At 42.4% G+C, this 17361-nt stretch overlaps 2 protein-coding genes across 2 annotated transcripts in view; one reads left to right on the top strand and one right to left on the bottom strand.

The window, feature by feature from the left end:
* The window catches only part of TBC1D20 (TBC1 domain family member 20), a 35500-nt gene extending 23789 nt beyond the window's left edge, over nt 1-11711 (bottom strand). The window contains exon 1 of the mRNA XM_070940264.1: nt 11601-11711. Within this exon, the coding sequence (XP_070796365.1) occupies nt 11601-11646 (46 nt within the window). The 5' untranslated portion in view covers nt 11647-11711. The remainder of the gene's footprint in view (nt 1-11600) is intronic.
* Nucleotides 11712-16989: 5278 nt separating this feature from the next.
* The window catches only part of NSFL1C (NSFL1 cofactor), a 28032-nt gene continuing 27660 nt past the window's right edge, over nt 16990-17361 (top strand). The window contains exon 1 of the mRNA XM_070941839.1: nt 16990-17101. Within this exon, the coding sequence (XP_070797940.1) occupies nt 17000-17101 (102 nt within the window). The 5' untranslated portion in view covers nt 16990-16999. The remainder of the gene's footprint in view (nt 17102-17361) is intronic.

Below are 17361 nucleotides of genomic sequence, written 5' to 3'. Positions count from 1 at the left end.
ATTTTTTGAACCGTGAAATAAGTGCTTGGCCTTATTGTCATGCGCTCAAAAGCCCGATTGGGCTTATTATCAGGGGAGGTCTTACTTTGGAGAAAACAGAATAGATAGATATATAGATAGAGATAGATAAATAGATAGATAGATAGATAGATAGATAGATAGATAGATAGATAGATAGAGATGATAGAGTTAGGGTTAGACAGACATGATAGAGATGATGATAGATAGATGATAGATAGAGAGAGAGATGATAGAGTTAGGGTTAGACAGACATGATAGAGATGATAGATAGATAGATAGAGAGAGATGATAGAGTTAGGATTAGACAGACATGATAGAGATGATAGATATAGATAGATATAGATAGATAGATGATAGATAGATAGATAGATAGATAGATAAATAGAGAGATAGAGAGATAGATAGATGATAGATAGATAGAGAGAGTTAGGGTTAGACAGACATGATAGAGATGATAGATAGATAATAGATAGATGAGAGAGAGAAAGAGAGAGAGAGAAAGATATGATAGTGTTAGGGTTAGACAGACATGATAGAGATGACGATAGATAGATAGATGATAGATGATAGATAGATAGATAGATAGATGATAGATGATAGAGAGATAGATAGATGATAGATAGAGAGAGAGAGAGAGAGAGATGATAGAGTTAGGGTTAGACAGACATGATAGAGATGATAGATAGATAGATAAAGAGAGAGATAAATAGAGAGATAGAGAGATAGAGAGATAGAGAGATAGAGAGATAGATAGATGATAGAGAGAGAGAGAGAGAGTTAGGGTTAGACAGACATGATAGAGATGATAGATAATAGATAGATGAGAGAGAGAGAGAGAAAGATATGATAGTGTTAGGGTTAGACAGACATGATAGATGACGATAGATAGATAGATGATAGATGATAGATAGATGATAGAGAGATGATAGATAGAGAGATAGAGAGATAGATAGATGATAGAGAGAGAGAGAGAGAGATGATAGAGTTAGGATTAGACAGACATGATAGAGATGATGATAGATAGATGAGAGATAGATGAGAGAGAGAGAGAGAGAGAGAGAGATGATAGAGTTAGGGTTAGACAGACATGATAGAGATGATAGATAGATAGATATAGATAGATAGATAGATGATAGAGAGAGAGAGAGAGGGAGAGAGAAAGATATGATAGGGTTAGGGTTAGACAGACATGATAAGAGATGACGATAGATAGATAGATGATAGATAGATGATAGATAGATAGATAGATAGATAGATAGATAGATAGATAGACAGACAAACTCAGCATCAAAGCCCAAGAAGGGAAGTCCAACAGACATCAGCCTAGCCAGCTGACAAGGATTTTCAGAAGGAAGTCACACCTTTGCTTCCTAACTTGAACACTAACTGAACTGACGAAACAAACATTCTCACTTCAGAAGCCTGTTTTAAAAAGATAGCACCCACCTTTAAAAGCAACAGAGATTTCAGTTGAAAGGTAAAGGAGCAAAGAAACATTGAGGGAGTAAAAAGCATCCAATGCTCCTAGAAATTTTGCATTGAAATCACGACTGCCCTACATATCTGATCAAAGCCAGGGAAAAAGTTGCTAATCCTCATTTCTTTCACAGGCCTCCTTATCAGCAGGACAAGGAAGAAAATAATGGGGGGAAAAAAATAACACAATCACCTCTCAATGAGTCCAGAATGAAGTAGCACAACCTGTTTGCGTTGAAAGCTGTCTTTCATAACATGCCCTCTTGCCTAATTGCATATCTAATCTGCAGCTTTAGAATTCACACTCAAATAATCTGATTGGGAGGGTTTAATTTGGTGGAGCTCTTGTCCTTTGGCTCGGATTTAATACATCCTACTGAGTTAAATGATCTGAATTTACAAAAGGGTTTTGGAATAGGTAACTGAACAGCCTGTTCAGCTGTGTGTGGCACATTTCACAAGTTCTAAATTTCACAAGCTTTAAACAATATAACGCTAAAATATATCAGGATATCTGACCCAAATATGTTTCAGAATTACGTAATAGGCTAAACAAAGAGGGGGGGGGGAAATGGTCTAATGAAAATTGTAATAAGGCAAATACTGAGGCTGAAACAGTTCTATGAAGTTATATCAACTACGTACAATACACTTCCCTTTTTAAAATAAATTATTTTCTATTTTATTATGTTAAGCACCAAATTTAAAGAAAAAAAAAAGGTCACCGATATAAAAAGAGAAGGAACTTCAGAGATCATCTGGTCAAAACAATATTTATTACATAGATTGGACTAATTAATTCTTGGCCCAATGCATGAATCACTGTATCCTTAATAATCCAGCCTCTGTCTAAACCAAGGTTTCTCAATTTTGCTGGCTTAAAAATGCATGGACTTCCACTCCCAGAATTCCCCAGCCAGCATGCTTTAAGGAGTTAGGGCTTCCACTCCAGTGGTGGGTTCCTCCTGGTTCGGTCCGGTTCGGCCGAGCTGGTAGCGGTGATGATGTCACTGAACCGGTTCTCCCCCCCGCCCTCCCACCCCCACGTTATTCTTACCTTTTATTTGGTCCCACCCCCAATCTATTGCTGCCTCCTGAGTCCCAGCTGATGACTAGAGGGAAAAAAACTGTTTAAACTCTTGCCGGGCTTCAAAGGGCCGCCCTACAGCTGATCAGTGTTAAAAGCAAACAAATGAGTCGGGTCGTAAGTGCGAGGACTGGTCGTAAGTGCGAGGACCTTCCAGAAATGACTCTGACCAGCTAGCCACGCCCACCTAGTCACATGACCTCCAAGCCACCCCCACAAAATAAGCCACGCCCACAGAACCGGTAGTAAAAAAATTTAGAACCCATCCCTGTTCCACTCCCAGAATTCCCCAGCCAGCATGCACTTCAATTCCCAGAATTCCAATGCTGGCTGGGGAATTCTGGGGGGTGAAGTTCACCCATCTTTAAGCTGCCAAGTTATAGAAACACTGAACTTATAGGAAATTTCAGTCTATATTTTAACAGTGACAGCTTTCCTATGATTCTACAATGTTTTCTTAACGTCCCTTCCATTCCCCCCCCCTTCTCACTCAAATTTTATTCCTTTTCACGAACAGTCCCACCACCAACTCCAAATGAATCAGGCTGTTTCTTGCACAAATGCCCAAAATTTTCTGTAGGTATTATTTTAATATCTTGTAAAAGGGTTAGGTTAGTTTTTAGGGTTAGGGTTAGGCTGGATTAGGGTTATACAAATATTTTTGATAAGCCACCGTTTGCTACAGGTCCGGAAGTACGGACAGTCCTTGACTTATGACTACAATTTAGCCACAAATTTTTGTTGCTTCACGAGACAGTTACGTGAATTTTGCCCCATTTTATGGACTTTCTGGCCACAGTTGTTAAGTGAATCCGTGCATTTGGTAAGGTAGTCACACGGTTAAGTAAATCTGCCTTCCCCATTGACTCTGCTGGTCAGGTGGTCGCAAAAGAGGATCATGACGGGACCCCGGGACACTGCGACTGTCATAAGTATGAGTCAGTTGCCGGAGTGCCTGAATTTGGATCACCTGACCCTGGGGGATGCTGCAACGGTCGTTAAATGAGAAAAGTGGTCATAATGTCGCTTTTTCCAGTGTCCTTATAACTTTCAACGGTCACTAAGCGAGTGGTTGAAGTCTATCTGTAAAGGCGAGACAGCGGGTGCAAATGGCCGGCCCAGATCCAAAAATTGATTTCGCCATTTTTTTCCCCCCCTTTTGTTTTGATTGACATTTCGTTTTGGACGTTTAATTCGTTTGCCTCCTCCGTTCTCTCCCAATTAAACAAAGCTTTTCTTGTCAACTCTTTGAATGGATTCTTTACATTTCGGCTTCTCCAATCTCAGATGGAGAATTGAAGATTTATTTGCTTGGCTAGCAAAGCAAGGCAGGGAACAATCAGCTTCATTGCCCTTGATATCAAAAAAAGAAAAGAAAAGAAAAGAAAAGAAAAGAAAAGAAAAGAAAAGAAAAGAAAAGAAAAGAAAAGAAAAGAAAAGAAAAGAAAAGAAAAGAAAAGAAAAACCAGATTTCCACAATAGGTAGTCCTGGACTGGTAACAGTTCATTTAGTGACCATTTAAAGCAGTGGTGGATTCCTCCCGGTTCGGTCCGGTTCGGCCGAGCCGGTAGCGGTGACGATATGACGTCACCGAACCGGTTCTCCCCCCCCTGCCCTCCCACCCCCCCCACCCATGTTATTCTTACCTTTTATTTGGTCCCACCCCCAATCTATTGCTGCCTCCTGAGTCCCAGCTGATGACTAGAGGGAAAAAAAACTGTTTAAACTCTTGCCGCGGGGCTTCAAAGGGCCGCCCTACAGCTGATCAGTGTTAAAAGCAAACAAATGAGTCGGGTCGTAAGTGCGAGGCTAGTCGTAAGTGCGAGGACCTTCCAGAAATGACTCTGACCAGCTAGCCATGCCCACCTAGTCACATGACCTCCAAGCCACACCCACAAAATAAGCCACGCCCACAGAACCGGTAGTAAAAAAATTTAGAACCCACCCCCGATTCAAAGTTACAACGGCACTGAAAAATGGGGACTGATGACTGTTTTTCACAGTTATGACTGTCACTTGACCAAAATTCAAATGCTTGGCAACTGACTCGTATTTATGATGCGTCCCGGGGTCATGTGATCCCTTTTTGTGACCCCAAGTCAATGGGGAAGCCACTTAACAACTGTAGGACTAACACAGAGTCAGCAACCCGCAGCTCTGGAGCCGCATGTGGCTCTTTCATTCCTCTGCTGTGGCTCCCTGTGTTGTGGCCCGCCAGCAGCCTGGGCGGATCGTGGCTGATCCTGACGATGAGGAGGTTGGTGTGGGGTCGCGCCAGCAGCCTGCGCAGCTGACGCTCGTGTCGGACAACGAGGAGGCTGAAGAGGATGTGGTGCCAGAGGCAGAGACTTAGCCAGGGCCTGCAGAACCTCCAGAGACTCCGTCAAGTAGAGAGAGCAAAGTGGAGGAGCCTCTCCTCAATGCTCGAGCACGCAGGGCTACCAAAAGGCAGGAGTGGCTACTCAGGAGGAGGAGGTCTCCTCGAGAATAATTGGCCACTCCCTTAGCCTATTTAAGTCGCACGCAGTTAGTAATTTCTTGCTGGAAACAACGTGTAATTATTACAGAGCATTTTTGAAGAGTGAGTGTCTTATCGTATCTTGTTTTCTGGGCTGGTTGCCAACCTTTGCCGGACTTTGTTTATTCTTGGTACATTATAACTTTGATAAGGACCATTGGTGTGTGTCACAATCCTTGGGAATCCGGATTGGGTGGGGCAGAACACCGTTGCTCAAAATATGCGTTACAACCGCCAATGTGTGATACCCGCCAGCATGTGATTTATTAAGCTTTTTTGACCCCTAGTAGGCCAACTATGGATAAATCCAAGGAAAGAAAAATTTCAGGAGAAAACAGAACGTTTAATTCAAACTACATATGCTAGTTTTGTGACCGCTCAAGAAATAGTCAGGCACGGGAAGGGTTTTGTGGCTCCCGGTGTTTTCTTTTCTGTGGGAAACGGGTCCAAATGGCTCTTTGAATGTTTAAGGTTGCAGACCCCTGGACTAACTTTAACAACTGCAAGGACTCACTTAACCACTGTGGCACAAGGAAGGATGTAAAATGGGGTAAAACCTCATTTAACAGTCTCACTTAGCAACAGGAATTTGGGGCTCAATAGCGGTCGTAAGTCAAGGACTATCTGTAGAACTAAGCCAGTTTTTCTGCAGAGAGAATAATGGAAGGCAAGTTATTTTTGTCTCTAGCATCGAAGCAAAGATGCTCTCCCCAAGGCCAAATACGGAATGCCGTCAAAGCATAGGCAATTAAAATAAAAGATAAAATTGAGATACAAATAGAATTGATGGCTAGTTAAAAGCATTCAACCTTAAAAGAACGTGTTTTAAAAGGAAGGAGAGGTTGCAGAGGGAAGAGGATTCACCCAAGGAAGAGGGGCATGCAAAAATATTCGCTGGTCATGTGAATAAAAGACGTCATAGGAGATATTATTTCTTTATTAGATTGTTATCTTGCCTTTATAAGTCACTCAAGGTGGATAACACACCTAATGCAGGTACTCCTCGACTTACGACCACAATTGAGCCTCAATTTTTTTTGTTACTAAGGGAGACATTTGTTGAGTTTTGCCCCCTTTTACGACCTTTCTTGCCACAGCTGTTAAGTGAATCACTGCAGTTGTTAAATTAGGAACAAGGTCGTTAAGTGAATCACTGCCTTCCGCATCGACTTTGCTTGTCAGAAGGTCGCAACAAGGGATTTGGCTGCGATTCATTTAACAGCCAGCTTGCTTAGCAACAGTAATTCTGGTCCCAATTGTGTCCGTTAAGTCGAGAAATCGGTGCCTTGGTGGCGCAGCAGACTAAAGTGCTCTTAAGTAACACCAGCTGCCTGCAATTACTGCAAGTTCAAATCTCAAATCTCACCAGGCTCAAGGTTGACTCAGCCTTCCATCCTTTCGAGGTAGGTAAAATGAGGACCTGGATTGTGGGGGCAATAAGCTGACTTTGTATATAAAAAAAAAAGAACACCGCTTTGGGGGGGGGGGCAAAAAAGCCCTACTAAGCAGGTATATACTAGAGTATGAAAGCTATTGCTTAACGCATTGTAAGCCCCCCTGAGTCTCCAGAGAAGGGCGACATACAAATCGAACCAATAAACAATAAATATCTGTATTTTCTTGGCACATAAAGGAATCGGGGCCTTTTGAGAATCAACCCCATCCTCTGGTGATTACATGGACTGAAATGGCTATTGAATAAACACACAAATACCTGGAAATTTACTCCTTTATTCTATTTCCAGCCAAGGCTCCACATCTAAAAATGCAACTAGAGCAAAAAATCCTGCCGAAACTCCTGCCATTATGCTGATTTCAGTGTATGCTGAGGAAGTGCTAATTGATTTATACAATGGGGTGTTGGTCGCCTCACCTTCCTTTCCTGCTAAATTGCTGGAGGATCTGAAGGGCAGAAAGGAAGTGCCCCTCCCTTGGCATTTATTTGCAGGGGGCAATGCGCTTTCTCTGCCCAAACGTTGCCTTGGTGGACAGCTGTGGATTGGATTTCTCTCCCGTTACTTCAGAGTAACTTCGAACTGCAGAAAAAACAATGGCTACCAACCTGCCTTCCATGGAGGACCTGTCTACTGCACGAGTCAAAAAGAGGGCTGTGAAAATATCTACAGACCCCTCGCATCCTGGACCTCAACTGTTTCAACTCCTATCCTCAAAACGAGGCTATAGAGCTCTGCACACCAGAACAACTAGACACAAGGACAGTTTTTCCCAAACGCCATCACTCTGCTAAACAAATAATTCCCTCATCACTGTCAAACTATTTACTGAGTCTGCACTACTATTACTATTAGTCTTCTCATCATTCGTATCACTCATCTCCTCCCACTTATGACTGCATGACTGTAACTTTGTAGCTTGTATCCTTATGATTTATATTGATATTGTTTCCTAATGTGATTTGATTGCTTATTTGTTCCCTACGACTATCATTAAGTGATAGTCGTATGATTCTTGACGAATGCATCTTTTCTTTTATGTACATTGAGAGCGTATGCACCAAGACAAATTCCTTGTGTGTCCAATCACACTTGGCCAATACAAAATTGAATTCTCCTATTCTATTCTATTCTATTCTATTCTATTCTATTCTATTCTATTCTATTCTATTCTATTCTATTCTATTCTATTCTATTCTATTCTATTCTATTAATTCTTTTTCCCCCCATCTCACTCATTTATTTTCATCTGTTAAAGTGAGAATAATAAACAAACAACTCAACATTTATGATTAAACATTTCTGACAGTTAAAAAAAAATATCAGTGACCAATATAGCTACCCTTCTTTTCAATAATAGTCATAAGCGTTCCATTCATGGAGTCTGTCAGTTTCTTTTTTTAAAAAAAAAAATTAATTGAAATTTATTATAATACAATACAGTACAATCAGTCAGACAGTGTTATTTTTCTACACAGGTTAGATTGATTCTTCTTTTACTTTTCATCATAATATAACGTAATTTACATATGCATCTTAAGATTTATATTAACTTTTATCTTTATTCTATTATCAATCCACCTGTACTAATCATCCCACACAGTATAATATTCTTATTCTATTCTAATTTTATTCCATTCCATTTTTATTTATATCCTATGACTATCATTAAGTGTTGTACCTTATGATTCCTGATGAACGTATCTTGTCTTTTTATGTACACTGAGAGCGTATGCACCGAAGACAAATTCCTTGTGTGTCTAATCACACTTGGCCAATAAAGAATTCTATTCTATTCTATTCTATTCTATTCTATTCTATTCTATTCTATTCTATTCTATTCTATTCTATTCTATTCTATTCTATTCTATTCTATTCTATTCTATTAATTCTATTCTTATTTATATCCTATGACTATCATTAAGTGTTGTACCTTATGATTCTTGATGAACGTATCTTGTCTTTTTATGTACTCGGAGAGCGTATGCACCAAAGACAAATTCCTTGTGTGTCCAATCACACTTGGCCAATAAAGAATTCCATCTATCTATCTATCTATCTATCTATCTATCTATCTATCTATCCATCCATCCATCCATCCATCCATCCATCCATCTATCTATCTATCTAATGCCAGGCCAACAAAAATAAATGGTACAATACATAAATACATATGTAGAAGATTTAATAGGAATATTAGGTGTTTTTTCTAATACACACACACACATACAAACACACATTCATATCCATATATCTCTATGAGGGTGGAAGTTCGTTCTCTGAGCTTGTGAGTTGCTTTCCAAATGTTTCATTATCAGGTTAGATAACATCTCTCTATTTCTACCGACCGACCTGTAATACCTGATTTACAACAGTTTGTTTAGTGACTGTTGGAAGTTACACCAGCACTGGAAAAAGTGACTTATGACCGTTTTTCACACTTACGACCATTGCAGCATCCCCAGGGGGTCACGTGATCCAAATTCAGAAACTTGGCAACCGACTCATATTTATGACAGTTGCAGTGTCCCAGGGTCACGTGATCCCCTTTTTGCGACCTTCTGACAAGCAAAATCAACAGGGAATCCAGGTTCCCTTAATGACCGTGTCACTAATTGAACATCTGCAGTGATTCGCTTAACGACTGTGGCAAGAAAGATCATAAAATGGGGCAAAGCCCATTTAACAAAGTGAGTAATAGAAATGTGGGGCTCAATTGTTGGTCGTAAGTTGAGGAAACTGTCCCCCTAAACACACACACACGCACACACATACACGTACAAGTATTTATGTACGTAATAAAATACACAAAATTAATAAAACAGGAAATCAATAAAAGGTAAAAAGAATAATCACGATAAGAAAATAAAAAAGTTTGCGTAGTGGACGTGGCAATACCAGGAGGCAGCAGAAAACAAAAGGAAGAACTGGAGAAAATCACAAAGTATATATAAAATATAAGGTTGTGTGTATGTGCATGATAATATGTACATGTGTATTTTGTGTGTGTGTGTGTGTGTATATATATATATATATATATATATATATATATACATTACACATAGAGTTCAAGACTTACGACCACAACGGAGTCCAAAATTTCTGCTGTTAAGTGAGACATTTGTGAAGTGACTTTTGCCCATTTTACGAACCTTCTTGCCACCATTGTTAAATGAATCACTACAGTTGTTAAGTGAGTGACACGGTTGTTAAATGAATCTGGCTTCCCCAATGACTTCGCTGGTCAGAAGGCTGCGAAAGGGGATTGGGTGACCCTGGGACACCGTCATAAATATGAGTCGGTTGCTAAGCGTCCAAATTGTGAAGTGTGAAAAACGGTCCTAAGTAAGTCACTTTTTTCAGTGCCCCTTGTAACGTCCAACAGTCACTAAACGAACTGTTATAAGTTGAAGACTGGGTGTGTTACTACATGTTGTGAGTTGAGGACGTGTGTGTTAGGTGTAGTAAATTGATGACTACCTGTGTTACTATGTGTTGTAAATTGAGAACGTGTTATGTGTTGTAAGTTGATGGCTACATTACTAAGTGTTGCAAGTTGAGGAAGTTTGTGTTACTACATGTTGTTGAGGACTACGTGTGTTACGTGTTGCAAGTTGAGGAAGTTTGTGTTACTACCTGTTGTTGAGGACTACGTGTGTTACGTGTTGGAAGTTGAGGACTATGTGTATCTTACTACGTGTTGTAAGTTGAGGACGTGTTATGTGTTGTAAGTTGATGGCTACATTACTACGTGTTGTAAGTTGAGGACATGTGTTACTACATGTTGTTGAGGACTACGTGTGTTACATGTTGCAAGTTGAGGACTATGGGTATGTTACGTGTTGTAAGTTGATGGCTACGTTACATGTTGTAAGTTGAGGATGTGTTATGTGTTGTAAATTGATGGCTATGTTACTAAGTGTTGTAAATTGAGGACGTTTGTGTTACTACATGTTGTAAATTGAGGACTACGTGTGTTACGTGTTGCAAGTTGAGGACTATGTGTATCTTACTATGTGTTGTAAGTTGAGGATGTGTTATGTGTTATAAGTTGATGGCTACATTACTACGTGTTGTAAGTTGAGGACATGTGTTACTACATGTTGTTAAGTTGAGGACTACGTGTGTTACATGTTGCAAGTTGAGGACTATGTGTATGTTATGTGTTGTAAGTTGATGGCTACGTTACGTGTTGTAAGTTGAGGATGTGTTATGTGTTGTAAGTTGATGGCTACGTTACTAAGTGTTGTAAATTGAGGACGTTTGTGTTACTACATGTTGTAAATTGAGGACTACGTGTGTTACGTGTTGCAAGTTGAGGACTATGTGTATCTTACTACGTGTTGTAAGTTGAGGACGTGTTATGTGTTGTAAGTTGATGGCTACATTACTATGTGTTGTAAGTTGAGGACATGTGTTACTACATGTTGCTAAGTTGAGGACTACGTGTGTTACATGTTGCAAGTTGAGGACTATGTGTATGTTACGTGTTGTAAGTTGATGGCTACATTACTACGTGTTGTAAGTTGAGGATGTGTTACATGTTGCAAGTTGAGGACTATGTGTATGTTACTACGTGTTGTAAGTTGAGGACTACAGGTGTACACACGTGTACACACACAATTATTTATTTCTTTACAAATAACTCAAGGCAACCAATATATCGGCCACGCCTTCCTCCTATTTTCACCACAACCCTGTGAGGTGGGAAAGAACTGGAGCATTCCCCTCGGATAATAACAGGCGAGAGGCTCGCCCGGTTGAATTTCTGCCTGCCTGCCTTGTCTTGGCCGGAGCTAAAGGAGGGGGCCAAACAACTCCCTCATTGCCCGCCTCTTGGTGGCGCCGCCTCTTCTGATTGGCTGCCTCAGCCCCGTCAGAGGCGAAGAGGGGCGGGGCCTCCGCACGGCCACGCCCCCTCCCCTTTCCCTCACAGCAGCATCAACTTTTACCTCAGAGGAGGAGGAGGAGAAGGCCTCGCGTCCCCCGAGATCGCCCACCGGCGGCGGGCCTCGCTCGGGCCTGACGGGCTTTCCTACGTACCTCGCTCCGCGTTGCCATGCAGCCGTGGCGGCCTCGGCTGGGTCATGGTCTCCGGCCACCGCAGAGGTTCATCCCGGCGGCCTGCCGGACTCCGTGTCTTCCTTTTCCCCCTGTCCACGCACACGGTCCCGCCTTCCGCCTACGTAGACGCCGCCTCCACCAATCGCCTGCGGGATGCGTTCGCGGAGGCGTCAACAGCCGGGCGTACCTTCCCGAGGCGCATGCGCCAGCCCGCCCATCTCCTGTGATTGATAAAAGTCGGGCGGAGAGGAGGACTCCCCCAGAGAGATAGAAAATAGTAGAGCGATGCGCAGTGCAAGCTTCAGGGATGAAAATGGCAAAAAAATCCCATAGAGATAGAAATATATAGTCTCGATTCTCTGCTTGTTTGGATCAGGTAGTCCTCGACTTACGACCACAATTGAGCCCATGATTTATGTTGCTAAGTGAGTAATTTGCTAAGTGAGTTTTGCTCCATTTTACGACTTCTCTTGCCACATTTGCTAAGTAAATCACTGCAGTTGTTAAATTAGTAGTAACCCGGTTGTTAAGCGAACCTGGCTTCTCCGTGGAGTTTGCTTATCAGAAGGTTGCAAAAGTGGATCGCGTGACCCCGGGACACTGCGACCGTCGTAAGTATGAGTCAGTTGCCGAATGTGTGAATTTTGATCATGTGACCATGGGGATGCTACAACGGTCGTAAGTGTGAAAAACGATCCTAAGTCACTTTTTTCAGTGCCGCTGTAACTTCAAACGGTCACTAAATGAACTGTTATAAGTCGGGGACTACCTGCAGTTGTCCACTTATAACCATTCGTTTTAGTGACCGTTCGAAGTTACTGAAAAAAGTGACTTATGACTGTTTTTCACACTTATGACCGTTGCCACGTCCCCATGGTCACCTGACCAAAAATTCAGACACATAACATACAACATATGCTTTGCAACTGGTTCATATTCATGACGGATCCCCTTTTGCGACCATCTGACAAGCAAAGTCCCCGGGGAAGCTCGATTCACTTAACAACCCATGTTACTCGCTTAAGAACTGCAGTGATTCACTTAACAACTTGGCAAGAAAGAAAGGTCATAAAATGAGGCAAAATTCACATAATACCTGTCTCGCTTATCTAAAACCACAAAATTGTGGTCGTAAGTCGAGGAGTACCTGTACTAGAAATGGGGACAATGCAGAAGGAGATTTATATGCTCAAGATTTATACACTCAAGATAGCTTACAATGGGAACAGCCCTTCCAGATGTAAATTGGTAAATGAATGAATCTGCAAAACAGGAAGATTGAAAAAAAAACATCTGTTATATAATTATTTGTATTTCACTTTTCAGGAAGAAAATCCACCTCAAGCAGCTTTCCAGCCATAAGACCAAATAAAGATAAACACTATTTCGAAACACAAAATTACAGTTTGTAAGCTGCCTGGAGTCACGTATGTGCAAGCTGGGTGTTTAGATAAATTTGTTTATTAAAGAAATAAATAAAAATATTCCAAGATCCTTCTTTGATGGGAGAGAGGGAAAGAAGGGAAGGGATGCCAATGGCTAGAGGGTGTGTGCAATGCCTTCATATCCAAGAGGAAAGCGAGGAGGTTGAATAAACTATGAGCCATAAACCATGGCCAAATTCTTAGCCAAGTCTGACCTTTGCAGGAGAGGATGTGAAATGGGAAGGTCGATTAATATCTTTTTATTTATGCTTAAGTAAAAGATAGGCCCCATGCAGCTAACAAGGATAGAACAACCTGAGATAGGGAAGAAATCACTTTATATACATAAATACATATTTTGGGTTTGGAATGTGTCTCTCAGTTGGCCAGCTTCATCTGTGTCGAGGGGTCTTGGGTGCTCTCTGAGCTTGGTATTCTTGCAGATGTTTCATGAGCCAACTAGGTTACATCATCAGTGCGAGAAGGGAGTTGGGGTTTTGGGGAGGAAGAAGGAGGAGGAGGAGGAGAGGGACAAGAGGGACTGTGGGGTCCTTGATGCTCTCGGAGCTTGTTCATATTTTTGCAGATGTCTCATGAGCCAACTAGGTTACATCATCAGTACGAGAAGAGAGTGGGGGTTATGGGGAGGAGTGGGAGAGAAGGAGAGGGAGGGAGGGAGGAGAGGAACTTGTAGGGTTCTTGATGCTCTCTGAGTTTGGTCATATTCTTGTGGATGTTTCATGAGCCAACTAGGTTACATCATCAGAGATAGCGGGGAGTGGGGTTTGCTCTGAATTATGTATTATTATTATTATTATTTAATCTTTAGTGAGATTCACAGCCTTTGAGGCTGGTTAATAGCTCAGTAGCTCGAGTCCTAACCAAGGACCTAGGAACTGTTAAGGTATCGTCGGAGGATGTAAGCTGTTCCGAGTAAGGTGGTTTTGTGTAGAGTCAAAATGTTCAAGTCCGGCAAATTTAGAATTTCTAAATAGCGGGATAGCCCTTTGGGTATTGCTCCGAGGGCTCCAATTACAATCGGGACAACACACAATTTCTTTTTCCCACAGTCGCTCAACTTCAATTTGCAAGTCCCGGTACTTTGTGATTTTTTTCTTGCTGCTTATCTTCAATCTGTGCATCATCAGGTATTGCAATGTCAATGAACCATACTTTTTTCTTTTCAACTATTGTTATGTCAGGTGTGTTGTGGACCAAGTGCCTGTCAGTCTGAATCCTAAAGTCCCACAAGATCTTGAGTTTCTCATTCTCTAAAACTTTCTCAACCTGATGTTCCCAGTGGTTTTTGCTGTACTCAAATCCAAACTTCTGGCACAATTTCCAGTTAATTTATGATTATTTCCCGGTACTTTGTGTTGCTGTTGTTAATAATAATAATAATAATAATAATAATAATAATAATAATAATAATTCAATTTATATGCCGCCTTTCTCCGGAGACTCAGGGCGGCTTACAATGCATTTAAAAAAACCATCATAAAAACATTTAAAAATTAAAACATTAAAACCCATTCACACCATTCATGGCCGGATCTCACAAGATCGCAACAGCGAGATCAACGGCCCCAGGCCTGCCGGAAAAGCCAGGTCTTCACTGCTTTTCGGAAAGCCAATAGGGTGGGGGTGGTCCGGACCTCAGGAGGTAACTGGTTCCAGAGAGCCAGTTTTTCTAATATATAAGATAATATATTTTCTAATGGTTTGGCCTTTCAGTTATAGGGTCATAAAACATCTGCAAGAAAACAACCAATCTCAGAGACCTTCAAGGACCTCACAGTCCTCCTCCTCCCCATCCCTTTCGTCTCCTGCCTTCCTCCTCCTCCTCAGACTCCGCTCCCTTCTAGTACTGATGATGTTCCCTAGTTGGGTCATGAAACGTTTGCAAGAAAGTAAGCAGGCTCAGAGAGCACCAAGGATCCCTCAATTCAACCTTGAGCTATAAATATTCTCCTTTATTGATCTCTGCTGTCTATTTTTGGAATTTTTGCTGTCTTATTTTTGGAGCAGTTTTATTCCCTGAAGATTTGGAAGGCGGCATCTTGCGAAGGACTAAACTGTGCACCCACAGATGAGAGAGAAGCATCCTTGGTGCGGTGTCCGAAAAAGGAGAATATTTATAGCTTAGGGTTGAACTATTGGGTCCTTGGTGTTCTCTGAGCTTTGTTGTTTCCTTGCAGAGTTTCATTGCTCAACTAGGTAATATCATCCATGTTAGAAGGAAGTGGGGGGGGGTCGTGGAGGAGAAGGAGAAGGGGGGAAGAGGAGGATGAAGAGGAGGAGGAGAAGGAGGAAGAGGAGGAGGAGGATTGTGGCTTCCTCTGGGCTCGCTGAGCTTGATTGTTTTCTTGCAAACATTTCATGACCTGACTAAGTCATAGGGAGTGGCGTTTGCAGAGAGGAGGAGGAGGAGGAGGAGGACTGTTGGGCCCTTGGTGCTCACTGAGCTTGTAGCACGGATGATGTTATCTAGTGTAGTAGTGAAATGTCTGGAAGAAAATAATCAAGCTCAGAGAACATCTCCTTTTCCTCCCTGCAAACCCCACTCTAACCTTTTTTAAAAAATTTGATTTATATGCCGCCCTTCTCCGGAGACTCAGGGCGGCTTACAATGCGTTAAGCAATAGCCTTCATCCTTTTGTATATTTATACAAAGTCAGCTTATTGCCCCCACAAACTGGGTCCTCAATTTACCTACCTTAGAAAGGATGGAAGGCTGAGTCAACCTTGAGCCTGGGGAGATTCGAACTTACAGTAATTGCAGACAGCTGGTGTTAATCACAATGCTTTCAGTCTGCTGAGCCACCAGGCCCTCCCTCTTTCCCTCTCTCCCTCCCTCCCTTCTTTTTCTTTCTTTCTTTCTTTCTTTCTTTCTTTCTTTCTTTCTTTCTTTCTTTCTTTCTTTCTTTTTTTCTTTCTTTCTTTCTTTCTTTCTTTTCTTTCTTTCTTTCTCTCTTTCTTTCCCTCCCACCCTCCCTTCTTTCTTTCCTTCTTTCTTTTTCCTCCCTCCCTCCCTTCTTTTTCTTTCTTTCTTTCTCTCTTTCTTTCTTTTTTTTAAATTTGATTTATATGCCACCCTTCTCCGGAGACTCAGGGCGGCTTACAATGCGCTAAGCAACAGCCTTCATACTTTTGTATATTTATACAAAGTCAGCTTATTGCCCCCACAATCTGGGTCCTCAATTTACCTACCTTAGAAAGGATGGAAGGCTGAGTCAACCTTGAGCCTTGGCGAGATTCGAACCTGCAGTAATTGCAGGCAGCTGGTCTTAATAACAGGGTGCTTGTACTACCAAGGCTTCTATTCTATTCTATTCTATTCTATTCTATTCTATTCTATTCTATTCTATTCTATTCTATTCTATTCTATTCTATTCTATTCTATTCTATTCTATTCTTATTTGTACCCTATGACTATCCTTAAGTGTTGTACCTTATGATTCTTAATGAATGTATCTTTTCTTTTTATGTACACTGAGAGCTTATGCACCGAAGACAAATTCCTTGTGTGTCCAATCACACTTGGCCAATAAAAAAATTCTATTCTTCCCTTCCACCTTCTCTCTGCAAACCCCCCTCATTTCTAGCACTGGTGATGTTCCCTAGAAGGGTCATGAAACGCCTGCAAGAACTCTCCCCCACCTCACAGAGCACCAGGGACCCCTCAGATACTAGAGATTAAGGCGGTCAACGGTCTAAGTGTACTAACAACGCATCTATCTCTCCGATCCCCCCACCCCATCTCAATCCCCAAGCCGGAACCTCCACGCACGGCTTTGGTTTCGATTCGGAGGAGGCCGAGTGTGACACCCCCCCTCCCCCGTGGAAGTAGCCGAGAGCCGGAAGTGGCCTTCAAAGGCGGGCGGAAGCGGCGAGAGGCGCTTTTGCGGGGCGGCGAGGCGCGGCCGGAGCGCTTTGGCGGTTGCACCGGGCAAGATGGCGGACCGCGAAGAAGCGTTGAGGGAGTTCGTGGCCGTGACCGGAGCCGAGGAGGAGCGGGCGCGCTTTTTCCTGGAGTCGGCGGGCGGGGACCTGCAGGCAAGGCCGGCGGGAAAGGGGAAAAGAGTTCCCGGAGTCTCCGTAGTTTCCCTGGGGAAAGGGGGGAGGCCGGGATCCCGCCGTTCTCTCCCCCTCCCCGGGCTCGGAAAGGTTTGGGGGGGCCCTTCCCCCTGAGGGGGGGGGCTTTTCTAACCAGCTGCCCCCCCTTTGTTCACCCCCAGCACCCCTCTTTGTCAAGGGGGGCCTGGAAGGGGGTCTTCCCCGGGTCTCTCCCCCTCCCCTCCCCATGGACAAAGCCC

This window comes from Pituophis catenifer, unplaced genomic scaffold, assembly GCF_029215685.1.
Source record: "Pituophis catenifer annectens isolate HBS135680 unplaced genomic scaffold, rPitCat1.0.hap2 SCAF_3, whole genome shotgun sequence".
Lineage (NCBI taxonomy): Eukaryota > Metazoa > Chordata > Lepidosauria > Squamata > Colubridae > Pituophis > Pituophis catenifer.
Note: the sequence above shows the minus strand (reverse complement) of the source record. Positions and strands in the feature narration are given on the sequence as shown.